This window comes from Glarea lozoyensis, assembly GCF_000409485.1.
Source record: "Glarea lozoyensis ATCC 20868 chromosome Unknown GLAREA16, whole genome shotgun sequence".
NCBI classification, from domain to species: Eukaryota; Fungi; Ascomycota; class Leotiomycetes; order Helotiales; family Helotiaceae; genus Glarea; species Glarea lozoyensis.
This window is the reverse complement of record NW_007360990.1, coordinates 419080-445616: the sequence shown is the minus strand read 5'-3', so window position 1 is coordinate 445616 and position 26537 is coordinate 419080. Positions and strand designations below refer to the sequence as shown.

General features: G+C 46.0%; 7 protein-coding genes across 7 annotated transcripts; 3 read left to right on the top strand and 4 right to left on the bottom strand.

Moving 5' to 3' along the window:
* Positions 1-40: 40 nt before the first annotated feature.
* On the top strand, positions 41-2690 carry GLAREA_07425 (Magnesium transport protein CorA, transmembrane region; the record flags this gene model as incomplete). Its single annotated transcript, XM_008082113.1, has 9 exons — positions 41-160; positions 225-272; positions 325-335; positions 716-1107; positions 1152-1251; positions 1305-1845; positions 1896-2198; positions 2276-2428; positions 2481-2690. 9 exons carry the CDS (start codon positions 41-43, stop codon positions 2688-2690), a joined length of 1878 nt encoding a protein of 625 aa, XP_008080304.1.
* Positions 2691-2981: 291 nt separating this feature from the next.
* GLAREA_07424 (Protein kinase-like (PK-like)) lies at positions 2982-6490 on the bottom strand (the record flags this gene model as incomplete). Its single annotated transcript, XM_008082112.1, has 5 exons — positions 2982-3005; positions 3223-3394; positions 3448-3602; positions 3653-5779; positions 5831-6490. 5 exons carry the CDS (start codon positions 6488-6490, stop codon positions 2982-2984), a joined length of 3138 nt encoding a protein of 1045 aa, XP_008080303.1.
* Positions 6491-9236: 2746 nt separating this feature from the next.
* On the bottom strand, positions 9237-10697 carry GLAREA_07423 (uncharacterized protein; the record flags this gene model as incomplete). Its single annotated transcript, XM_008082111.1, has 1 exon — positions 9237-10697. One exon carries the CDS (start codon positions 10695-10697, stop codon positions 9237-9239), a length of 1461 nt encoding a protein of 486 aa, XP_008080302.1.
* A 3597-nt stretch (positions 10698-14294) lies between these two features.
* GLAREA_07422 (uncharacterized protein) lies at positions 14295-14885 on the top strand (the record flags this gene model as incomplete). Its single annotated transcript, XM_008082110.1, has 2 exons — positions 14295-14345; positions 14397-14885. The coding sequence occupies 2 exons, from the start codon at positions 14295-14297 to the stop codon at positions 14883-14885; spliced, it is 540 nt and encodes a 179-aa protein (XP_008080301.1).
* A 1728-nt stretch (positions 14886-16613) lies between these two features.
* GLAREA_07421 (uncharacterized protein) lies at positions 16614-18907 on the top strand (the record flags this gene model as incomplete). Its single annotated transcript, XM_008082109.1, has 2 exons — positions 16614-16713; positions 16773-18907. 2 exons carry the CDS (start codon positions 16614-16616, stop codon positions 18905-18907), a joined length of 2235 nt encoding a protein of 744 aa, XP_008080300.1.
* A 1350-nt stretch (positions 18908-20257) lies between these two features.
* Positions 20258-23069, bottom strand: GLAREA_07420 (cytidylyltransferase; the record flags this gene model as incomplete). The annotated part of the gene is made up of 2 exons (XM_008082108.1): positions 20258-22392; positions 22448-23069. 2 exons carry the CDS (start codon positions 23067-23069, stop codon positions 20258-20260), a joined length of 2757 nt encoding a protein of 918 aa, XP_008080299.1.
* A 1460-nt stretch (positions 23070-24529) lies between these two features.
* On the bottom strand, positions 24530-25917 carry GLAREA_07419 (Protein kinase-like (PK-like); the record flags this gene model as incomplete). The annotated part of the gene is made up of 6 exons (XM_008082107.1): positions 24530-24711; positions 24764-24929; positions 24983-25101; positions 25149-25283; positions 25333-25709; positions 25760-25917. The coding sequence occupies 6 exons, from the start codon at positions 25915-25917 to the stop codon at positions 24530-24532; spliced, it is 1137 nt and encodes a 378-aa protein (XP_008080298.1).
* Positions 25918-26537: the final 620 nt, after the last annotated feature.

Below are 26537 nucleotides of genomic sequence, written 5' to 3'. Positions count from 1 at the left end.
TCGCCGCAGTTCACTTGCCGTTCGAGAATCATAAGGCATCATGGCAGACTCGACTGGCGAAGTCAAGACGGTTGTTGGTGCTGAGCTTACGGGATATATTCACAAGCATAAATTGGCACAATTTCTGAAGGATTTATTTGGGAAGGAAATCAAGGTTTTTGTACGAAGCAGTCTTGCAACATGCGGATTTCGATTCTTAGCGGCTCTTCTAACATGATTAATAGCTCAAATCAGACCGTTTCTTCTTTTACGCTCCGCGTAAGATGGAAAAGGTGAGTCTTACTTTGATACTGATATACTTCATAACGACTTACTTCTGTGCAGGACGAGCTTGAGTAAGTCTTCTCGATCTGTCTTCAACACTGAACTCAATTAAGACAAATCTGTCTGTAGATCTATCCGGGAGTCTGGACACGTTATTCATGTATAGAGGCTGAATAGAGACGGCCCACGGCCTTTAATGCAGCAATAAACAGCGCTTGGACAGTAATTATGGTCTGAAATTCTGGAGGGAAGCTTAGCCTCTTAAAGTTGGTTGAGGTAGAACAACAAAAATACTCAAAATTATTCCGTGGCATCACCAGAATACTTCTCTATCTGCTCCACGCATCTGAAGACATTGCAATTAATGAAGCCTCTACTATACAAAATGTTGACGGGAAGCCTGAATTTCCTTATCAGAGCAGGCATACTAATTACATAACCTCTCCATTAGCAGTGGCGTTATGAGTGAAATATCACTGGATGGCGGACGGAACGCCTTGCATTCAACCCGTGCCCAAAAAGCGCACAGCACAGCCTCGCCATCTCAGACGGTCTCAGTTTTCAACATTCTCAGCTCAAACAGGAATTCAGCTACTGATCAATTTTTTGACTCTATTCTGTATATCCTCACGATGAGTGACGAAAAATCCCTCTCCGAAGGCACGAAGCGTGGTCTAGATGATGAATTTGCTTTCAACGGTTGGCGACAATATCCTGAAAACGTCATTCTTGAGCCTGCTGCTGTGAATATTCAATCTTATAAAGATAGATTATCGAGGTGCCGTTCTAGAATATTTTCTGAAGACTCCTTGGATTTGGAGGTGGCAATCACAGATTTGAGAGGTTAGTTCGTGTCCCTTTGCAAAAGCCAAAGTTAACTTTTGCAGGTGACGATCAGCGTAGAGCAGTCTCGCATGACATTTACACGGATTCTCAATGTGTAGAGAATCATTTGGAATATGAAGAAGTACCCAATACAAGAATAATGTTAAATTTACCAGGATTATTCATGCTAGCAGACTATGCTGACTTGACAGTAGATCACTACACAGCCAAACTTCGTTAGACCCCGTTAAAATTACGGAAGAATGCATGCTCAAAATTTGCACCCATTACTCCATTGGGGGAGAATTTCTAGACTTGCTTTTGGCACTGGGGAATAAGCCAAAGGACTCTGATGCTGGTCTTGGTAGGACGTCAGTGACATATCGACCAGATGGATCATATGGTAAAAACATAGACTTCATGTCGCTCAAAGGAAATTTGTTGACAGTCGCAACAGACATTTGCTATATGATGGTATACATAGAAGAAACTTCGGGAAAAAGAACAGCTTCATGGCCAGTTCGTCAGACTGTGGTATTTCACAGATTTACACCCAACTCGGACGGAAATCTCTGGATTCTGATCCATCCGATGCCAAACTCCATTTTACAACAACGATTACAGACCCTTATCTTGGGTGAAAGCAATTTTACAAACTCCTCCGGTTGCGCGAAACTACATCTTCTTGCTTTATCCTCTTATATTGAAAACTGGCGGTGGTATCTCAAAGCGTTAAGCGACGAATTTGAAGAAATTGTGAGAGATATGCGGTAGACGTAATTTGTACCGAGTGCTGATTTTTGCAGGCGGATCAGGCTCTCACGCTCGAGTTTTCGAGACCCGAAGATTATAAGGATGGTTATAAAACATTGACGCAACTGCAATATCTCCAAGAGAGGCTGTTTCCTCTCAAGGCTAGGTTTGAAACATCCCACTCTGTCGTGTGCAGCTTGATGGAACTGGCCGATAAATTCTACGCGGAGGGTCATTACGATGAGACGCTCCGTCAGGCTTTTTCGAATAATCTAAGGAACTTTGCTTCGAAGTATCAAGGACATAGCACTAGTTCGGATCTTCTTGTTTCTAGAGTATCTGGATTGATAAAATTGGTAAGATCTTTCTTTTTAAGACGTCGTGAGCTTGAGGCTATCTTCATAATTGTAGAACTTACTGATGATTTTGGCAGCTTTCTGTCACGTTGAACTTGAAGAATCAAGCAACATCTGTGGACATCAATCATAACATGCTTACCTTGACAAAAGACACTGTCGACGATAGTGCAACAGTGCGAGTTGTAACACTTGTGACCTTGATATATCTACCTGCCAGTTTTATTTCGGTATGCCCCTTCACTGACATCACGAAAAGCAATATCCTAACAACAATAGTAGTCTTTACTTGGAATGAATTTATTCTCATATACCGGCAGAAATGGAGACGGCTTTGAAATTTCAAATCAATTCTGGATATTTATCGCTCTATCCGTGCCATTAACTATCCTGACCGTAGGATCATGGTCCTATATTTCTTACAAACGCCGCAGAAACAAAGCGCTCCAAAATCTAGCGCTGAAGGAGCAACACCCAGGAGTCGAAGTGTAGAAACAACGCCGATGTATCTATGTAAGGGGTATCTTCAAAATGTACTCCGATCAAACACTATCTTTTCCGCTGCGCCATTACAATGAGTTATGAAAATATGAAATGTGTCATTCTCCTGATGTGATACCGAAATGCAATCTCCTCGTTGGAAGTGGTCTCTGAGTCTCCATTTTCTATGCTTGCCAAGAACAATACTTCCTTCTGAAGTAAATCGAAGAGGTTTGTAGTAGAGGGTTGTTTGAAGCGGGTAGTAGAGCAAGTTTTTCCGCTTTCGTTTGCTTCTAATATATATTATTCCGTCCTCCATTGGGCTGACTGTTAGCGCCCGAAGATCTTTCTTCAGACTATGCAGCTCTGTGACACTATGGGGACGGGGTATTTCTGGGACCACCATGATGGCATTAAAGTTCTTCCATAGAACTAGCGAACGTGACTCGGGAAAGCTAACGATTGAATGAATGGGAACGCCATTGTAAACATCATTGGACTATTTACGTCAGCGCTGAGTCTTGGTACAATGCTGATAACATACCAAGGGGTGATGAAAGACATAATATATTTCAGGATTCGAGACGTTCCATGTCTTAATGGAATGTTCACGACCATTGACAACAAACCAAGCGAACGCCCATGATCCTTGAGCATTGAACCAAGTTCGTTTGACTATGCATCCTGGGACCATTTCAAGTGTTCTCGGATTTCCTCTGTGAAGCTTTTAGTATCAGAAAACTTAGAGACACCAAAAAGCAGTACTTACCCTAATCGAGTAAGAATAATAGAACTCTGATCTTGGTATAATATATACCCGTCCGGAGAGATGACTCCATCTTCATAATGGGTTCCCTGTAGTGTGGCTCCATCAATGACAGTGATCCTTCTTTCGCTAAGGCTTTGAACCTCAAAAGACTTGAACTATATACGCTGATTAGTACGAGATTTTGCGGTATGAGTGATTGACTTACAGCTGTCTTGTGAGTAGAACTCAAGCGGCCTCTTGCGAGTATATGGCTACCAGCAGCAGATACAGAGACCCAGGAACTCCATCCTTCTGGCAACTCGATTGGAAGTCCCTGATGCTCATCGTCGTAGAGTGGACAGACAACCATGATTTTAAGCGATAAAAAAACTGCGTACTCATTGTTGGAGGGAATGACACACTTCAATACGTCTGAAATTCGTCCTAGCTCCAGCGGTACTCGGAAAGAGATACCGGTATCGTTAAGTCTCGAAGAGCCATCTGTGATGCTGGATCCGTTCCATGCAGAATGAAGTGACCCGTGGTAGGAATGCATAGAGTTGACCCTTGATAGAGAGGCTCTCTGTGACCGCATTGGTGTGATTGTAGAGTGAAAAGGAGTTGCTGACGGAACCATATTTGACAGAACTGGCGGGCTTGAGTTACTTGTCTTGTGAGGAGTGAGTCTAGGTTGTGTTCTTTTGTTTGGCTCGGTCAAAACGCGTTCTGGTGGAACTCCTATAGGAGTTTGTGCTTTGCCAGCCCGCTTAACATCTTGTCGACTGGCAGGCAGACTTGTCGTACTCTCGTCGTCTTCGAGGAAGAACCTCTTACTTTTGCCGCTATTGAGAGTTCGTGTATGTTTGATTGTACCTGGATGTGTTTTACGAATTTCAAAATGGGATTGTGAAGCCTGAACTAAATCATTAACACTATCGACGACGTGTTCGGTAGATCTGATTGATCTTCTTGAACCAGGAGAATCTGCAGACGTTCCAGCCGACGATCGAGAGCATGCTATAGCTGAGTGGCTTTCATGAGGCTCTTTGGTTGAATCTTTTTCACTAGAAAGAGCCCCAGGTGGGCTTGGTTGGTGCGGATATTGTTGTTCCAAAGGAGAAGAAACTGCTCTCATCTTTCCTTTGGGGTCGAGCTGTCGATTTGTGTTCCACGTTTCAGAGCATGAAATTGCCGGCTCATTGATGACTGGAATAGAGAGACTTGTAGACTCCTCTGAGCCGTCATGTTTCACGGTTGGAGGCTTGTTAGTCTCAGTGCTTGATGGTTTGACAACTGGTGGAGTAACATCTAAGTGGCTGCTCTTCGAATTATCCTCCATAGGAGGGTCTACTCTCCCTGAAGCCTCAAAGATCTGGTCCAAGCCATTATGAAGTTGAGTACTGGAAATTCGTCGCACTGGGTCGATTTCAAGAGCCGACAAAATGAGCTTTTGGCAGTTTTTCAGGTAAGTAGCGCCGCTTGTGTGGTGTGATAAATTCTGCGTCCAAGTTTTGACCCATGGATTTAGGATAACATCTCCCCGCTGGCCAATTCTATAGAACCGATCGCCATTTTGTACGTCATAGTCACTCGTCTTCCACAACTTATCGAGATCCGACTCCAAACCACTTAACTCTAGTGGGCTAATCGATAAAGCGCAGAGTAGCACCAGTATACATCCAAGGGGCCACACATCACTCTTACGGCCAACATCAAGCGGAGAAGAGTGAAATTCTGGAGCGGTCCAAGAGCCCGAATTTCTTGCTGCGTGAGTATGCGCTGTGAGGTTTCTTGGGCTCTTTCTTAAATTCCCTAGCTTTGGGATCCCCAAGTAGCCGTCCGGAGTAATATGCGTTTGTACTTGGTTTTCTTGATCATTTCCAAGTTCTTTAATCCGCGATATACCGAAGTCGGAAATTTTCCATACTCCGAGAGGATGGTCTGGATGCCGATAAATCAAGATATTCTCCGGCTTCAGATCCATGTGACAGCATAGGATTCGTCCTCTTAACTCTTTTATACTAGCCTCCGAATTGTCGCTCTTGGGTATCCACATGACTTCGTGTAAACTTCTCAAGGCGTCCGCAATACCAGTGAACTCGTTGAATAGGTGTTCCGCGCTAGGTGGATCCGTTTGGAACTGATACCATTCACCACCCAAAAACTCGCCCAGATTCATCACCCCTAGTTCGGAAAATATGTTGTATTCGACTCCAATTGAGACGATTGACAAGAATGGTACTATTCTTTCGTGGCTCAAAAGAGCGTTTTGTAATAAGAGAAGGTTTTCTTTCTCCTTTTTGAAGTTTCTTCCGCCGCCGATGAAAACTTTCCGCGCAACGGGCTTGACAATCTATATTCGTTAGTCTGACATTTCAGAAGTTCAGGAAATCTCATGACTCACCGGTTGAGCAGTTCCATCAAGCTTGTATTGAAGGAGCGCAAGTTTTTCCCTAGTCACCGTGCCAGAAGCACCAGACCCTAGCACTTCGACTTCGTTTCGTGGCAGAATAAAAGGCAATCGTCGACCGCTTGGATAATCCTTAATTCTTCGGTGCTTGATTGTGATAGGAAAAAAGGCATTCCGTCGACCTATAAACTCCCGAGCCCAAAACTGACTACCAAGATAGTCGTTTTGTCGCAGAATCTCCTCGTCGCAGATTTTGATTATCCGATCGACACGTTCGCCAGCTTTCGAGTATCGACTATCGAAGAAAATCTGAGGAAATCGCTGCCATCCGTCCCAAACAATACTAACGAGTATTGACAATGTTCTCAACAAGTCTGTCCGTAGGCGAGCGATGGTGATTGCGATTTGTGTCTCGCTGATGAATGGTTCGATCATCCGGCAAAACGATTCTAGACGTGCTAGTGTCCATATCTCGTAAAGTTGATGTTTCGTAACAAATTTCGAATTCTCGTCATTCCCTTGATGCATAGCACTGTGTATTTCTTCCCTTATGTCCCTGAAATTCTGGTCTCTCCATTCCATAATGGGCGGGCTGGTAGACTGGCGGACTCGGAAGCCCTCGTCGCCCTCGAGTTCGCTGCTGTTTCGTACCATTTCTGCACGAGAAATCGGCTCAAAGATCAAAGAAAAGCCTTCGTGTGGCTATTTGATGAGGAGCGACAGAGGATCATGGTAACGGGCTTCCAGTTTAAACTGGTGGAATTCCGTTTATTTGCGTTGTGCTCGAGACGTTCGAAAGGAGGGGTCCCACGAGCCAATCCGAGTCAACACGCTCAGATTACGACTCGACCGCAGCCGTTGAAGAGCTCTCGGGTTAGGATATAGGTATTTTGATTGGTTGCTTATCGTCTGGAATTTTGTGCGAAGAAGTCGCAAAGAAGTGATCGAGCCCAGCGGTGAGATTATCTGCTATCAGCTGTTTTGACTCGTACAGAGCCGCAACTGGAGACTTTCTATAGACTTTCGGGTTGCCTTGCCTCACAAACGTCATCCGCCTATAAGCGCACCAGATCTTATTCTGCCCTTTCCACCGCCCGCTGTTGACTTCTTATGGAATTCATGCTTCAGCCGGAGCGCCACAATCTGGGCACCCGAGCTGAGCTGAAGAGTTTGGTCATCGTAAAACTGATGAACACGAGTGTCTCGGCCAGAATGAACTTTATTGTAGGAAAAACAATAAGATATTGGAGTTGTCAAACCAAAAGACTGAGAAATTGGACGAACCTAGAGAATGGACTTTTGCTGTCCTATATAAGGTCGTGAGACTAGGCGGAAATCAAAGGCCAGCCCTAAACATTAAGTGGTGGGAGATATGAACCACGTCACCGTACTTCTTGTATGGTATTTGTAGGCATCGGAAGGAAAAAGCAGACGCCACGAAGCATGTATTGAGCGGAAACCGGGAGGCCACATTGTAATAGAGGATAACTGTGGTAACAAAACGAGGAGCGAAATCGCTCGCTCGCCTTATAATCTATGTGGAACACAACCGGAGGATTCGGTAAATAGCATGCATCAGCAGCATCAGCAGCCGTCCTGCATGAAGTAGTAAGATAGCCGTCACTTGAAGATTACTACACTGCTTTATACTGTCCTTGAACAACAATCACAGAATCCCTGAAAGACTAATCCAATTATCCTCAATCTCAAGCAGGTAGTGAGAAAGAATCAGAACTCGTGGTGTGTGTTAAAAACCCGATAGACACCTCCTTACCGTAGGACAATGACATTCTGCCTAAAGAGCCATATTTACACAATTATTCAGAGTGGATAAACAACGTTGTCTATATCGTAACACCGAAATACGTTCATCAAGGAGGGAGTATTCAAATTCTTTTTTATTGCATCATAGTCCTATCCTGTCAATCTTGCAACGTTATAGTGCCCCCTTTCCCCCCCCGTTTCCACCAAATTCTCCTACATTAAGCGAGAAAGTCGCTGCCAACATCCAGCAACCACCAGAAAGCCAGCGCAACGAAACATCAAATGCCGAATAACAAACCATTGACCGAAGGACAGACCAAACCACAGCCTACAGTTTCGCTCCTGTTCGCCTATTATATTCTAGCTTACTCACGTGTTCGAAGCCCCGTTCCAGACTCTGCAAAAGCACAACAACTTAACAAACCAACCCGCCCCCCTGCTCATTCAGCACTAAAAACCCGTCCACGCCTACACTTATAGCTTCACTCATTAAACGTCGCAGATAACTGCTACTTCCCGCGAAGAGGACCAAGACCTTAAACCCTGTAACGATTTTACAATTCCCGCGATTCTTTATGCCACGAGGAGATACCTCAACAAACCCGTCTCCAATATCGACATGTTTTCTGTTGAATTTCTCAAATACACTGGGAAAGCGATGGTACGATGTAGAAAGAAGAAGTTTTAGGCAAAAGGTTTCACGAGGATACGAGATGTTTACTTTTCTACTCTATAGCCGCCTTCTTTGCCTGTGCTAAGCATATAACGACGTTCTGATACAAGAAATACCCGATCAACAGATATCCTTTCATCATCTAACAATCTCGTAAACATTCTTTTGAATTTGATTCTCAGCTATACTAACATCTCATCCCACTCATCAAATCGGCGAACAACAACAAAGCGATAACCCGCAGCTCTCAACCCTCAACCCCCCAAACCACGCCCTCAACCCCCCCCTCCCGCACCTTAAGCTCCCAACTTGCGCTACCAGAAAAAGTACTCATCAAAAAGCGGACTTCATGCCTTCAAACCAAGATTTTACCCAGAATACAGTACTGCCAGAAGACATATAGATCAAGTACAACTCCAGGTCCCCAATGGGTGTGTGTGATGATGTTTGTTTCTCAATTATGCGAATGGTGGCGAAACTGGTTGGTATATCTTGGAACAAGGTATGAGATACACGACATCAACACACCACGCACCCGAGCATAAAACCCATCCATTCAAAACCCCACCCGCCCTTAATCCCCAGCGAGGAAGCTCACTCATACTCATCACAATAACACTCATCAACCCCCCGCAACCCCATTCCTCAAACCAAAAACTTTCCAGCTAGAACCAGCTAAAAAAGCCATGACGAACAAGACAACCACACAAAAGTTTAATAATTCGAAGCCTATATACAAAAAGCCCCCCGCTAAAAAAAGGTGACAAGATATCTGTCTATATACTAAAATTCTGGTATCTCTCTATCCAAGACCCAAACCAAACCCATATATTACACGACCCCCTAACCGAAACGCCATCTCATAGTCACACATTTCACGTAAACCTCGTCCACTTCCTCCCATAATTTCATACACAATCCCAGCATCTCATTCAATCCCCCTATCTCGCCCCTCTCATTCGCCTATTCCCAATCCTGCACAACCCTCCACTCATCCCCAACATGCAACCCTTGTTGCGGAAGATCGCAATCGCGATGTCCCCACTTCTGTCCAAACACTCTCCGTCCATGTTCGATAGTCATTTGAATGCCCGTCTCAAAACCCGCGCTATCCCTATAAAAAGGTTCTCCTTTCCCGCCCGTCGCACGCGCCTGCCACGTATTCCTGCCTCGGGAACTCGCGTGTTTCGACGCCGTGATCGCATCATACGTGTGTAAGAGGTCGAGGAACGATTGCGAGGGGGAAGGGATGGCGGTGTCTTCGTGCCAGTCGTCCTGGCGTGGTATGAGGTCTTCCTGGCGGGTTTCTAGGAGTGTGGAGTTGAGGCCATCGTGGGCAGCTTTGGCTTCACTGTCGGCGATGGCTTGGAGCTCGGCTTCGATCACGTTAGGGTCTTTGAAGGTCGGCTGGAGAGGGACTTTGAAGGGCCCAGGGCCGGAGCCGGGTTGTTGGCGGTACATGACGACGAGGTCGTCGAGGGAGGCGGCGACATCGTAGACCATGCCTACTGGTACTTCTTCGATCGAGTATCCTGAGTCGGATAGTCGGAAGTGCATGTCGCAATCAGTGGTGTAGAATGGGATGAGTGTATCCCAACCGCCTACGTCGATGAAAGTTTGGACGTTTACTAGAGCGAGACGATCGTACGAGAAGAATCGCATTGCCCACGGCTCGGTTTTGGGTAATGCGAGAGTCTTCCGAAGCGCAAGGAGGCAGTTCTGGTAGACGGAGCGGAATTTATGAGGCTCTTCGTGGTGAGGAGCAGGTTGCTCGGGAGTCGCTGGCGGATCGCGATCTTCGTACGAGGCGACTATGATGTCCATGTGTGACCAAAAATAATAATCCCACTTCTTTTGTATGCTCGTATACAAGTAGAAGTTTTGTAGTTGAGCAAATGTAAAAAGAGTTGGCGTTTGGATTACATTTACCCCAAGCATATTCAGGCGAGTATGATTTAAGAAGAAAGGATTCTGTAAAGACAAAAGTCCGTTCTTATTAGAGTCCATGACACCAGTATTCTCAATCACATAGATGTCTTCCGCAGGCCATCCGGCTGTTATATATGATACCACCACTTGTTGCAATACGCGCCAATTTCGAGTGAAACCAATAAATAGAGGGGTCTTTTCTTCGACATGAGGTTTTGGAGGAGCATTCCATGATGGAATAGGTGGCAGATCCGCTGCAGAATGCGCCGCTTGTGCGAGAGGAAAGTTCTCTTTGACTGGTGGGTATGGTACTGAGGACGTTTCCTTGTACTTTGGCTTTTTTGGCAATTCAGGTGGCGGTGATATTTTGTCGTGGACTTCCTCTATTATAGGCCTCGAAACCGAAGATATGTCTTCTCGTAAAAAGAATACAGCCACAACGAATACGGCGGATATCGAGAGGAGCAACACATGTTTATACCGGATTTGAAGCATTTTGAAGGTGGATCAAATCAGGCAGAGTGTGCTTGCTTCCTATGACGATCTGGAGTCTAGATTGGCGGAAGGGGGGTAAACCAAAGGAATGAGCGATGGGCAAACGCGCAAAAGCGTGCAATTCAAACGCAAATCGTGGAATAATTATCGCATACAGAGAATCTGATGTAAACAGAAAAATTGACAGCTGCCAAAAAATTCAAGATGGTTAGGTCCGTTCCGACCCCGTTCAGCGGGAGCTAGTATCTCTAGCCCAAGAAGTGTCAAGCTGTCGCCTGGCAGGGCAAAGGAGATTTCCATGGGTGGTGACGAATTATATCGACGCAAGAATGCGTAAATAATGTGATGCAAGGTTGAATCCTGGAGCGCCTGGCACAGACTTGATTCTTGTGCCCCTTGCTGGATTGAAGTCTTATAAGTTGTTTACCAACGCATCTTATGATGCTTTCGAAAACAGGTAATGCTTTTAGTGAGATAAACAGCTTTCAAATATTTCTTCTTTCACAAACAGTGCCATTCGCTTTCAAAGTCCATAAGTCCATACTTTCATGCTCATCCGGGTAAGTCCTTCGCTCTGACACGAGGTAATTTTGCCAATGTGGCGCAGAACCACTTTTCTATATGAACCACGTCGTATAGTACGTATAGACATAGTGTAGCATGATTTAGATGGACTCTTGTAAAGCTGCCATCGAAATAAAATTCCCATTCCACCTTCTTTGTTTTACTTGTAGAAATCTCGAGTTGACTGCCGGAAGAAACGGGTACTTGCAGCAGAGTCTAGGAGAATAAAAGTTCGAGGTGGACAGAAAGAAGAAGATGACCGCATAGCCTCCATCCTAGCTGGAACTATCCAGTCGTCGCTTTGCATCATGTACTCCGTACTCCGCCTAGTCGAAGCTCCCAGGGATGACAACCACTTAGCTGTCGCTTCCAAATAAACTTGCTAAAAACACGAGAACGTAATGCAACGCTGTCTGGAAAAAAAGAGTATTTGACGTAAAAATGGAAGAACTAGTGTTTTAGAGACGCGTTTTTGAATGTCCAAGATCAATTCGTCCAAGCAGATGTGGATCGTGCGAACGCACATCTGTGGAGTGCGATCGGCGAAGGTGCGCAACTGCCAACTCGTCGCAACAACTTTGTTGCGTGTTGAGATGGTCCAGACGCTGGCAGACAATCTGAATTCAGTCGAAATCAACACCCTCACGTCGTTGGTGTTTCATTCTGCGGGTTGATAACGACGAGATGATGCGTTGTTCGACACCGACTGGGTGGGTTGTGGTGGAAACAAGATTTCTGAACCAACATGCAGCCTGAGGCTAGAGGGCGTGACCTGGAAGAAGCAATCAGCTGACTATGGTGATCTCACGTGATCATTGAAATATTGTCTTTTCTTAGAAACCCGATGGGAGATCCGTGATACTTGAAGACTTCTAGAGATTGCTGCCAGATCTCGTATCAGTTTACATATCCCCGAAATTCTGTATATGGCTGTCACATGCAACAATCTTACCCTTCTCCAACCACCCGCGATTTCCCCATTTAAGACGTCGCAGTCAATACCCCATCTTCTTTGCATGTCGGGATTATAAACGGGAACAAACTCATCAGAAGTGGAGGTCGTCGTGAGGAATAGACGAGCCGTTGAGCTGTACTGGAATAGGTGACTTGCAGTCCCGGGGATGGTTGATGTGTTACCCGTGGTTGTGTGATGTATGATTTTCTGGAGATGATGTTCTGAGGGTCTAATTTAGAGTATCACAGCCAAAAGAGTCTAGATCTTGTTGAAGCATAGTAGTGGTGGTACTGAGCTAACAGGCTTGTCTCATCTTGGCAGGAGAACTCGTCGATGAAGACCCTGTAGCTGAATTGCAAGTTGCAGTGTCATTGTTGCTTTCGACTGGTTGTTTTTAATCTGGGAGCCGAGCAAGTATCGAATTTATACGAGCTTCCAAGTGAAATGAATCTGATATCGGAGAATTTGTAGATGAGTTGCAACTTGCATGGTACATTTTCAGTGGTTGAGGTACCTTTCACATGCAAAAGCAAACTCGCTTCACGTGGGGCTGTGGCTGGTGAGGTTACTTCTCTTTGCGCCAACAACCCCTCGATGATCCATTATTGTTCGTATGTCAAGCGGCAGAGATTGAAAAGCTTCATCTTGGAAAAGGGGTTCAACGACCGAGACCTTGCCGTCTGGGAATAGTCATGAATGAAGCCGTCGGAGCCGATATTCGCGGGTTGTCTCAACAAACAAGGTACAAAGGTACATCTGAGATAGCTTCATGTATCCTGTGTGTCTGCATTAGGGTCTTGGACTCTGTCACAGCGAGAGAGGTGTGTTAGAACAGTGAATTTGGTTTCCTGATTGTTCTTCAAATCAACCTTCATCAAAGTACCTGATATGGAAGCTTCAACTTCTAGGCAAGAATATCACATATCAAACCTATCTGACACATCCTGCTCGTAGGGACCTATAGCTCGTAGAGGTCCACGGATACCAAGTCCAAGATATCTACGGCGTAATCGGTACTGATCCCTGAGCGGTAGATAAGCGATAAGGATGAGGATCATCAGTGGCTTCTCGAACAGCACATGAATACCGGAGGCTTCTCCTGGGAAGCGTACCAAGATGTACAAGAGTATATGTCGCATTATTCTAGATTTCAAAATGAGGATATAAACAAGAATAACACATTTGCCTTGTCACCTACTTCCTTCACAAGCAGTACATTCCGTGGGAGCAGGAAAATGACCATGACGAAGCCCTCGATGGTCAATGCGTTTTCACATGCAACTCTGGCACAGCGGTGGAGGCATTCATCCTGTTCCACAAATGCCGCTAATCGAGGTGTGGCGCAACGTAAATAGCGATGGGACAACATTCCTGATATGCGTCTGCAAGCCAATATGAGTCGAATCAGCGAGCGCACAACTGCAGCAGCCATGAATTCAAGAGCTTCGAGGGGATATCCGATTCCATAATGAGTGCAGAGCAGATGAATCCATTCGCCAGCGCACCGTGAACCGGCCACACCATCTTTGTCCTCCCTCGTCATCCCAACCAGAGGAAGAGCAAGATGAGGCACAAACGGCTTCTAGACGGCCCAGATGCAGTAGACGCACATGCAAATTGACCAACCTCTACACATTGGAACTGCCAAGGTGTGGCGCACGAAGAGTCTGCCGCCAACTTTGGGAGGGGAAGGGAGTAGGGGAAGTGAACGTGAACGCCGGCCCATGATAGTCGCCATGCTATTATCCAGAGGTGAGCCAGGGGCTTCACTTAATAAAGCTCCCACACCACCCACCACCCACCTACCCCTCCGCTGCCGTTATTGACCTTCTGACCTACAACTCCCACATCACAAACAACTCATTAACACACACCAACCTGAACATCTCCCCGCATTTCAGATTTCAGACAAATCGTAAGTTATCTCTCTCAGACACGGCTATGCAAGGGACAGGAACCTAAAATCTTGTACCTTTGTACCTTACACTGCAATATTTTTAGCAAGGGAGGAAACTGACAGAAGATTCCAGCTATTCAACTATATGCCACATTTCGAGAACGATTCTACTTCTTCCAAAATGTCTCCTCAAGTCAACGGCGATTCAGCCCCTGCATCCGCTTTCCTCTCTGTAAGTTCAGCCCCGCGTCACACAGACTTCGGTCACTGATAAACCTTGTAGCACCTATACTCCTACCCAGTCATCAGCGATAGCATTACCACCTTCAAGAAGAACCCATATGGCGCTCGATCTCTCGATCTGACTACCCAGGGATATGAGAAGTTGGGAAAGCCAATTGTGTCATACCTCCAAGGACCATACGAATATGTCTCTCCATACGTCAAGAAGGCAGATAGCGTTGGCGACTCTGCCCTTTCCACTATCGACGACAAATTCCCAGTGGTCAAGAAGCCAACAGGAGAGCTATACGAGAACGCACAATCCATCATCTTCTTCCCATTGAAGAAAGGCAATGAGGGAAAGGATCACGTACTCAGCACATATCAAGGCGAGGTGAAGAAGGTCGGAGGTGACGGACTCGTTACATATGGCCAGGCAGCTCTTGGTACCAGCATCATCATGGTCCGTCAGACACTCGGATGGCTCTCAGGGTTCTTGAGCCAGAAGAAGACCGAAGCCAAGGAGGTTGCCGCTGAGAAGAGCGGTTAAGCGGAAGTGTCGATTTCTTTTACGCATCATATTAATAGTGGGAAGTCAAATGATGAGAACGATACCCCTTCCGCTCCACAATTTCTTCTTACGGTCGGCCAACAAAACACGATGGGCACTAGGGAAGGCGACATTAGACGGGGAATTTGGTTTTATCGGCTTTCGTCTCATCATGAGTGAGAGGAAAGTCAGTTTGTTGTTTGGTCTCCGACCTTGTCTCGATCTTGGTGCTTTAGCGTTGTTCTACCGTCGTCATCTTTGTTACACGATAGCATAGCGAGTCCGAAGTTATAGTCACGCTGGTCCCTATGGTGCTGCAATTGGGCTAGAAATAGCAGCTCCGGGGTGTTAGTTGACGCCTTGAAAGCTGTCACTCGTCTTACGGCATACACGCCAGATGCCCTGTATGGCGAAACAGAAGCATGTCATGAGGAGGAACGGTTTTATGTAGTTGAATAGACTTCGATTCTATCACTCTGCTTCTTTGGAATATTATGCCTTCATGATTTGACGTCATTTTGCAGCCTCCGGAACTTCCGCGCGCAGTGTGGATTGAAAATAACAGCGTTTTTTGATTATATCTCCAAACGCGTAACGGAAAATCATGAATTGACGAAGTTGGAAGATTGTTGAGCTAAGAAAGGATAATTCTGGGAATCCAGATTATCTAGACAGGTTAATATATGTAAAACGCATGTCGCAAAGGATAAGTGGTTTATGGGACAATGTCATGTGATTGACTAAATTTCCGAACGTGTTCAACTTCCCATCACTCCTCTCGTTCTTCCCACTCCATTCTTTTTCACTTCGCAGCTCACACAACTGAATAACGCATCAGCACCATCCGACTCTTATAAGGACACAGTACACGAACCTAAATATGCACTATCAGTTTATTTTTTCGCTGCCCGAAGTCGGGATGTAACCGGCGAAGGTTACACAGGTGGCTTGAATCTGGGTTTTCAGCGGTACCTTTTGATTTTGAGGTATACTTGTTCGTCTCTGTGTTGCTCGGATTTTTGCAACCCAAGACGGACGGTGGTTTTATTGTCGGCGCCGAGAATGAAGTGTCGTATCTAGTGATACATATCCTCTTCTGGAATTGACAATCGTTTCCTCTTTCTGTTCGGAGCTCGGTGAGATATGTCTACACATCTGGGTATTTCGAATATGTATCTTTTCTTGTGTAACTTGGCAGTCGTATATTGGCACCAGCTGATGATGTATGGGATGTTTGTAACGGAACAACTCCACTTCAGAGTGCTACCATCATACACTGTCCCACTGCAAGTGCAACGAATTGAATCCTTCCTCTCAGCTCCAAACTCACCAAGATGCAAAACCAACTTCCAGAAGCAAATTTGCTTCCGATCGTGATATTGCACCCCACATTTCTGTGCTTGTCCGAGCAACGCATTCCCAATGAAATCCGGGGTAATTAACATGCCAATGTCCTCGCCACGCGTGGTGTTATATAAATCGTTTTATTTCTTCTCTGGCTAATGCCAATTCCCGTCGTCAACCGTTCGTGTTTTGATAAAGCGAGATTCAGCCTGCAAAGGATATCGGCAAATACCAACTACAGCAACACAAGACAAATTTATGGCTTGTAAGGCAACAGGAAGAGGGACATAATCCGATTTTAATTAGGATATAAGGGAGAGGATTTCATCATGATGATGTAGTGTTTTCAATCTGTCCTACCTATCTTTTGGAATCGAACTCAACATGTTATTTCGATCTTTATACCTCCTCGCCATAGGGCTGAGCGGGACGCTTGCTCTACCGAATCCCCCTGTTTACCCCACATTAGCAATTCCCAGTACTGGTAAGCTTAATCAATCCTCACTAAGCATTCATTGCCAACTTATTGCTAACTTATTGCAGTTCCGAAACCCACCCCATCCAAACCATGTCTGAAAATGTTTTGCCCATTGAACGGTTTAGCCGTTTGGGACAAGGAGTTCAAGAAGTGCACCTGTCGACCACTACCAAACCCTGTTGAAAGGTTGAGAAGTGAGCTCGAACAACGGCAATTTGATGCACAGAGTTGTTTCAAACTTATCAAGTGTGCAAATGGATATGTTGCGAATTGGGATGAAAAGACGAAGAATTGTGGATGTATCCCAGATCCTTCAGTCATATGTCTTACGGCCACGGAGTGCGTTTCTGGGTCTCATCCGGTATGGAATAGCAAGAAGAAGACTTGCAGTTGTGTACCAAATTACGAGGAACCGGTAGAACCAGTAGATCCAGTTACTATCTGCCTGGCAGCAACAACATGCAGTTTCGGATCAAATCCAGTCTGGAATAGCGAAAAGAAGACTTGCACATGCGAAGCCAATACGATTGATCCAGCAACATGTCCGACAATCAAATGTTCATCCGGATTCCACCCTCTCTACCATCCAGAAACCAAGCAATGTTCCTGCGAACCAAACGTTCCGGATCCATCAACCTGTTCAAACATCCGCTGCGCATCCGGCACCACCCCTTTCTGGGTCGCAGAAACCAATACCTGTATCTGCAAAATCACAAACCCGATCCCCCCAGCCTGTCCAAAAATCAAATGTCAAGAAGGAAACCACGTCGTCTACCACCCCGAAGCCAAGACCTGCACCTGCGACATCGACTGTCCCGACCTCATGTGTCTCGTCACCACAACCCCATCCTACAACTACACAACCAACATCTGCTCCTGCGTCAAAATTCCCGGCATGGAAGGAACCCCCACCATCCCTCCCACCATCAAACAGCGCGACATCCTCCCCCCAGCAACCCCCTGCACAGACATGATGTGCGTCGACGAAAAATTCCCCAAATTCAACACCACGACGCAAACATGCGAATGTGTCTGGCAAGCGGGTCTAGAACCGAATCCCGATGGCGCACTTTGTCCGGATACGATGTGTGTCGCGGAAAAGGAACCGATTTATAATACCACGAATGGACTGTGTTATTGTGACTGGCTGCCGGATTTCTGGTATAAGAGAACTCCGAGACCTGTTACGTTGCCGGTTGAGAGTGTGGAATCGAATGAGAATCCGCCGAAACCGACTTTAAGCCCGCCAAAACCTACATGTCCCCTCATGATCTGCATCTCTGAAATGCGACCTGTGTACTCTCCTGCGGAGGGGAAATGTAAATGTGAATGGATCCCAGGATTACAGCCTTCCCCCATCTCGACGAAGACGAGGTATCCGTTGCCGTCGCCGAGTAAGACGAAATATCCGTTACCGCACCCGACGGTGGGGTGTCCGGATCTGCTTTGTATTGCGGAGAAAACTGCTGTGAGGGATCCGAGTACGGGGGCGTGTGGGTGTGTGTGGATTGAGGGGTTTGAACCGGTGAAAGAACGTGGTTTGGATGAAAGGAAGGCACCGAAAGATTTATGTGCTGGATGGGCTTGTATTGCGGAAATGATACCGACGCCTAACTTCAAAACTCAAAGCTGCAACTGCGTCTGGATCCCCGGCTTCGGCCCTACCTCAAACGAAGAGAGGACTGTGGATGAAAGAGTCGCGCCGAAAGATCTCTGCGCAAATCTCTCTTGTATCGCGGAAATGATACCTACACCGGATTATGAGAGAAGGAGTTGTGGGTGTCAGTGGCTGCCGGGATTTGGTCCGACTAGAAGGGAGAAGAGGAATGTGGAAAGGAGGGAGGCAGAGAGTGTACCAGCGTGTTTCAACGTCACCTCGAATTCCTGGCTCACATGTCCGGATCCGATGGAAAGGCCTAGGTGGGAGGGGGGACGGTGTGTTTGTGATTCTACGAGCAGTTCTACCTTACTCACAGCATCTCCACCAACTCCTACACCGCCTAACCCGACGGCGCCGGCTACATATACGATTCCGACGACGAGTAAAGTGGTAGCAACGACGAAATTACCGGGCGGAGGAGGGACAGGGGGGATGTGTAGAGGGGTTTATTGTATCAGTGAACAACATCCCGTGTTTGATCCGGAGAGGGGGAGGTGTGTTTGTGTGTGGATTGAGGGGTTTGGACCTGTGGGTAGTTAATCATTCGGTCGGTTTTCTTTTATTCGAAAGATGGGTTTTTTGGCGTTGGGGCGTGTTTGGTTAGGTGAAGGAAAGATGGGGAGGGCAAGAAGAATTGAGAGGGAAAAGGTGGAAGGGAGGATAGGGAAAAGGGGAGGAATTGGGAGGGGGAAGAGGAGAGGAATTGCGAGGGGGTCGTGGTGTTAGTATGTGTTTGTGAGGGGAATATAGTCCCAGATATCCTTCTTGTTTCGAATGTACGAAATAGGCGTCCTGATGACATCCTCCACTTTAACATTTTGCCGTCTTATGTCGGATTCAAGTATCGAAGAGAGAAGACTCACGTTCCTAAGTACAAAGCCAATACCTTGTAAACGAACGCCCGAGAGAACCAAAACGGCACGTTTATAATCACCACCTTCCCCCGCCTAGGTCTGTACACCTCGTATCCCAAAATCCATACCCCCACCGAGCACAACCAGATCTCGGACATAAATATAACTATCCCGGAGAATGGATATCTAGTTTAATTAGCTGGTAAAAGTAAATGCGAAATATGAATTTACTATATAAGATGATACTTAATATATTTCTTGATTATAATAAATAGATCCACATGTATAAAGGGTTTTCTTGTTTGGTCTCACCTATGTCACCATTCTAGAAAGAAATTTCCCATCATATTTATCACCTACCCAACTCACACCAACTCGCCAAACCCTCACATCAACACCCACCCCTCAAAAAATTCATACCACTTCACTCTCCCTTAAAACCTCCACCAATACCACTTCTCCCTCTCAACGTACTCACCGTTCACCACAACCATCACGAACCACCCAGCAAAAAAATTCATAATTATATATCTGTTTTCCAAGGCGTTGAATGATCAGAATGACCAATCCACGTCCGCCCCATTTCGATTTCTGAGAACACTTCCGTTTTAGCATGGCAGAGGGGTATTTGTCATTTTCGCAAGAGTTAGAAAGTAGCTTGTGAAAAAGGTGGGTTGATAAGGGTTTATGCATCTTAGTTGAGAGCGTAAGGGAATGAAGAGGAGTTAGGATGGTCTGTCTAGGTTAAAGAGGGGATGTTTAGAGGTGAGCGTGTATGAAATTCTCTTATAGATAACTGGCGTCTCGTTCTCATTTGCTCATTTCCTGATGGTACTGCAGAATCCTCACAAGCAATACTCGGTAAGCGCTCGCGATGGAAACTCTATTCCGTCACGACGAACAATTCCGTACTACGCCGGATCTCATATCCAAGTCATATTTGGAGATCTGACCCAAACAACACCACCCATAACAACCATATTAATGATTTCCCAATATAATTTCTATAGCCCTTTTCCTTTTCCCCTCCCTAATTCTAAACATCCAACCCCTTAACACAAAGCCAAAGCACAACAGGCACAACCACATTATCATTACCCCCCGTCAACACCGCCTCCGTCAGACTCGCCAACCCCGCCGCAACGCCCGATTTGCCAATTGTCAGAAACCAGGAATCATAATTATTCGCTGGCCACCCACCAACCCTTAGCCAGAGCTTCGCAAACATCAGCGCCGTCCACACGGCAGCTGCAAACGCAACGCTGCCTTCGATACTCTTCCCACCTCCCCAAATCCATTTATGCCGACCGTACCGCCGACCGATAAGGGATGCCGCAGCATCACCGAGCCCGACGCAAACGACGCCGCTGACCATACTTACTTCCCTGGTAGGCAGTTCCCAGCCAGCGAGATGGTCGTGGCCGGAGCGTGGCAGAGTGCCGAGGGAGAGCCAGAGTGGGATAGCGCAGCCTATGAGGAGGAAGATGTGGGAGATTACGACCGGACCTTTGAGGTCGCGGCCGTCGACGTAGGGGGTTAAGAAGTAGGCTAGGGATTTTGAGAGAGGTGGGAGTTGGGAGGCGCGGAAGAGGTCGAGGAGGAGGAAAATGGAAAGCATGAGGGCGAGGGCAAGGGCGGCAAAGGTGGGGTCGACGTAGGTTGCTGGGAGAAGCATGGCGACCATCATGAAATGGAAGACTTTTCTTCGTGTGTCAACTTCGTAGACTGCTGATAGGCGGAAGACGACTAGAAGACCGACGATGATGATACCTATCCAGTAAGCGCATAGGATGAGACGAGTGTTGGCGTCACCAAATGAGGTTTTGCGTAGATGTTCAACCCATCCGGATTGACAGTATTCTTGGTCGTCAAATGCGTTGCGCCTTGGTAAGATGATCCATCGTTGGAGGTTTGCTGTCATAACCTCCATCCTAAACCAAGGGATATCACCAAAAAGGTAGCCTAACGCCCAACCGATGGGTTCGTGTGAGTTTAAAGCAAAACTTGTAACGTACTCTCTTACGCCGCCGAGAATGATGACAAGAATGCAAAGATAGACCCAGGCAGCGTACAGCCACTTTCGTACCGTTGCTTGAGTTTGAGTCAAAGAGAAGAATGATTGGATGCTGGTAGACGCTGATCTTTTCTTGCGACCAGATGGAGTTCTTTTGCTCGATCGCTCTGGGAGATTGACTATGTGAGGAACGGTATGCCTGCGCTGGATACCAGACATTGATTCATCGAAATTGACCTTGTTATCTTTGAAGGAATTCCCCATAGAAGGATCAATCGCAGACATTGATCCATTTTCGCCGGATGCCCTGGACATTGATATTGTATCTCGCGTCTTCAGGTCAAGCTGCGGCTTCCCGCGTGAAGTAGTCTTCCAAGTCTCCACTGCCTCGTCATCTGACGATTCGCTCGACACTATCGATGAACTTCGATTTGGGAGAAAGTTCTTATTTCCTCCAAATAACATTCTAAGTAAAGATGGTCCTTTCCGCTTGGTGCCGATGCTGGCGCGCCTGAAGCGCCACTTCGGCACTCGTGCCAACGTAACTCCCCAATGAAGCACATGTGTGCAAGTAATCAAAATACCAATTCCGCATCCCCAGAGAACCGATTTCAAAATGACTGCTTGTGGGGAAACAGCTAAAAGAAGCAGCTCAATCAATGAAATCGATAGCAATTGCAGCTCTGCTGGAAGCAGGCTTGTTGTGGTGAGATACTGCAGCGTATCGCACAGCGACGAGTGCAGGGGTTGCAATAAAGCCAGGATTTCTGCGTCAAATCTGAGAGAATTTGAAATAGGGGATTCGAAAACTTTGAGAGCATCACCACTTTTAGGCATCATCAATGGCAAGCATGAGAGGAGCCAGTGACATAGATTTCCTCCCTCAATGCCACCAGTTGAAGGTATCAGCTCTTTTGGCAAAGAGCATATCGCCAACATTATACTAGGTAGAAGTCCAGCCGGATTACTCGCTGAAGTAAGTAATGATACAAGCATTGTGATGATTGGTGGGTATAGGAGCGGAGCGGGATCAAATGTCGCAGGAATTGCGATCGCAAAGGGTGGTTCCCATGGTCTCGATGGTTTTATGTGACGCATAACTCGCAAAGGGTATACTGTAATCAAGGAGAAGATCATAGAAAGTTGGCATGCCAATTCTAAACCCCCCGTCAGCGTCAAATTCGCAGCAATCAAGGATATGCTCTAATTTACCTCTCCTCCATAACCATATCAGTTGTCGCACATCCGAATGAATACACAGTAGAACTGCAACAAATCCAAGGATACCCGTCTCGGACACTCTTCTAATTATTTCAATTCTTCGTTTGCGCCGGAGCTTCTCAGCTGCTTTTCTAACTGCCTCTACTTTCGCCCCAGATGTGAACGATGTTGCATATCTTGACCCGTATTCGAGTAGCTTATTCGAATCTGTTTCTAGTATAGCTGGAGATGGTAAGGGGCTTGGTGAAACAGAGAAAGTCCCATCCAACCCTCTCAGCCCTTTATGCGGCCTGCTCTTGGGCGCCGGCAGCCCTTTTAAGAAGTGTTCATCATCCGCCTCTGTGCCACTGTCACTCGCAGTTGATTCGGAGTAGCCGACTAGCGGAGAGTGTGTATGTTCTAGCTCTTCATCGTCCGTATTATGTTTCGAATGGAGGGGTGATTTTTTGACCGGCGCATACTCGAGGCGCTCCGAGGCATGTTGTATTTCAAACCGCTGTCGGTGGTATGGGTGAGGTGATCGGGAGAGGCGTCTGAGTGCTTCATCTCTGAGATTTCTGGCATGCGATGGCTGTGAGGGCTGTGGCAGTATTGGTTTGAGGTTCTCCGGCATTGCGAGCTGGTGCCGTGGGGTTTGGGGATAGATGAGGACGGTGGCCTAGCTCAATCATTGCTATAGTTGAATTATCGCGCATGAAAATAGCTGCCCAGAGGTCCTCAAGGTGAAGTTGTCTTAAACTGAGATCGGATATGCAGCCTATTCGTGCGTGAATCGGCCATTGCGTTCTCACATGCAAATTGTTGAGGAGTTGAGAATACGAAGTACTTGTCAATCGGAGACTCGAGAATCCAAAGAGCTGCAATCGGGGGAACCTTAATCCGGATGACAACATGCCCATTCTCGGTGGAAGACAAAATCCAAAACACAAATTTTGAATGATAACTTCAGATAACATTGTACTTAAACACGTTTCAGCAATTAATTGAACAAAACCACACCTTTTCCACTCTATTCCAAGGAAAATGCACCTTCAAAAATTGATAAAAAAAATGTGCGATATTACGTCAACTTTTTTCACTTCTCTATTCCGACAAAGCATTTTGTGTAGCGTATAGTCCTATGGGACCATCCGACAAATAACATACACGAGCTTGCTAAGAAAGTTAGTGGAAATAATGGAGTTCACTCTTCGAAAATATCCGCGATAAACGACCTCGGAAGTGCCTCATCAAGATAGAGGAGTTAGGTAAATTATATTTCGACTGCTAGTTAACTTGCCCACCGCGAGCCCGTCCTTTTGCAGAAGAAACAGAAAACTTCAATGAAGAAGCACACTGAACCGCACCTGAAACCAGCAAAAGCTGACTGCACCACCACCGTTGTGGTCTGCTGTCCTAGTCCTGTATAGGGATTTCTCTACATTTTCTTTGCTGGGAATCGCTTGATGTTGTATTGATTGCAGTCCGCTCGAAAGCGAAGTGAGAGAGCGACCTATTTAGTTGCTTAATTGAAATGGGTTGAAGAAGATATGTCTTGGAAACAGTTGAAGTAGACCAGCTATTTAAACGCGAATGTAAATTCGCTTGGTATGAAAAACATCGCTCCCTTGATATATTATTCCCACTAGGTACAAAGTTTCAAACTCTGGTGATAAGAAGATCACTTCTGTAATCTCGCCTACCGCTCCATACGCGCTTAAGTTGACGGGTCAACAGAAATACCTGTCGCAAACCACCTGTCGTGGGGGCGTACAGATTGAAGCGATGATTTGTTCGGTGAGCCAGTTCTGGAACCTCATCAACCTCATCTTCGCTGAATCGGAAACCCTTTCTGCCATTCAAATTGGCATTCAACCCCTTGTTAATCGTAATCAAATTCAATAGAGGGGGATCTTTTCCCGGGGTCGTGCATCGTTCGAATAGAGACTTGATCACAAGCTTTCGCGAATGAGGTGGAACGTGAAATCGACGATTCCAATCTAATGGACTTTGGACTTGGGTAATTTTTCTGATAGGCTGATAGCCGTCGATGCTTGGAAGTGGCTGACCATGTTTTAGAAGCAGTTTCTACTCCTATACCTCTCCTAGAAGCCAAGGGTCTTCTAACAGCTCGGAAGCTGAAGCCCTGGATTCTGGCGTCCACCTGATCATTTTACGCATAAATTCGATGAAGGCTTTCTTGTTGGAAATGTTGATATTCTCCGCGAAGTCCTCCCAAGATACTGATGGAACAGGATTTACACACTTCCAGTCACCTGTCGAATGCATATTAGATTGCAGACACACATTATGCGATCAAGTACTTACCTTTTTCATTGAAGTGAACAGAGGAGAACTCGCTTCGCTGAAGAAATTCCAAGGGAGGAGGTCCTAATAGACCCACTATACTCGCAAGATGGAAGCGACTCTCGTAGTTTGCAGTCTTGGGATCGAGCACATCGAATAACCGTTTATTTTCGATCATGTCCCAGACCTAGAAGCTCTCATCAGTGTCGTGACATTTTTCACATGCCTGAATTCTCGCACCATGACTCCGACGTTCCATATGTCCACAGCATAGCCCCATGGCATCTCTAGAATGACTTCAGGGGCGCGATAAGGATCCGGTTGGATATCATGAGAGTGCTCGGTGGCCCCGTTCCGGGCTAGGGAGAGTCACATAGAATCGGACGGCCAAACTTCTTTGGAATACCGAAGAGCGCGGTTCTGTAGAGGTTGTACCCGTTGACACTTTTATAAAAGCTGGACGTTGCAATCTCTTCAGTGTCTAGTTGCTCTAAGATCGACGAATCAACCAGACCCAGCAAGATATTCTCTTCTTTTATATCTTGGTCACGTCAACATATACTGATGCAGAGAACGAGGAACTATCTGACCTGTATGGATAATATGGCACTTGCTGTGCAAGAAATCTAATGCGAGCAGCAGATGTACCAAGAACTGCTTGAGCAACAATTCTGGTAGTTTACGATCTGGGCTCAATTGCCGGAGGCTCAGTATGTCGTTGGAAAGGACTTCGTGAACTAAACATTGATGGATATTTCCCGCTCTGCTTGCGACAAGAAAAGAATCCTGAATGGTGCGAATGTACAGCTTGCCTGGATGATCAGGGTTTCCCGTAGTGCTGAGATGTTTGTAGATGCTGAGATGTTTGTAGATGCTGAGATGTTTGTAGATGGCAGTTTCATTTTGAATCTCATCCTCTGCAACTAGTTCATGGGCATAGATTTTCAGTGCTGCATATTTGTGCGTGCTAGTATATTCAGTCAATGCTGACTTTAGGCCCCTTCGAGTTTTACTCACATCAAGTCACGACAACACCATATCGTGCTTGCCGATCCGAAGCCAAGTTTTGCCACGACTTTATACTTTTCATTGATGACCTCGCCCAATGTCACCGGGTAGAATTTTTCGAAGCCAGCCTCCCTCTCTTCTTCAAACGGAGTGGTCGAGGATGACATGGAGCGCAACGTAACGCCGGAGGCACGAGACAAGAATGAGGATGGTATAAGGCGAGATCTATCCAACAAATGACTTTGCAGCCGGAAAAGCAGAGAAGGACGAGAAAACATGGAAACTGAAGATTCCTAACCTGGGGATAAAGAATATCAAATGTAGATGGGTCAATAAATGTGCAGCTATGAGACAATTTACGCGCGCGCTCCAGCCAATGAGGTGCCGTGCAGTGAAGGAACTCATTTGCGCAAGATCAAGAAAGTAACTAATCAACTGTAATTATAATTGTTATAAGGGGTAATTATACTTAATTATAAATGAAAACTTTTAGTTATTATTTGTCTTATCGAATAATACTATAGTCATAACTACAATCACTAAATTTTGATGTATTTATTAATCACGAATAATTATAATTAATCATTATTTACTATTTATTGAGCAGCCCTGGGTGTTAACGTCGGACTTGATTTAGTCCCCAATTCAAAGTCTAGTAAATTGAAGTTCCAATAAATATCAACATCATACAGGCTCCGAAAGTCCACTTGGCACAGGCTCTTGGGAAAAGTAATAGTTGTGCAATGAAAAGGCAGAACAGAATGTGACATACTTTTTACAACAATGC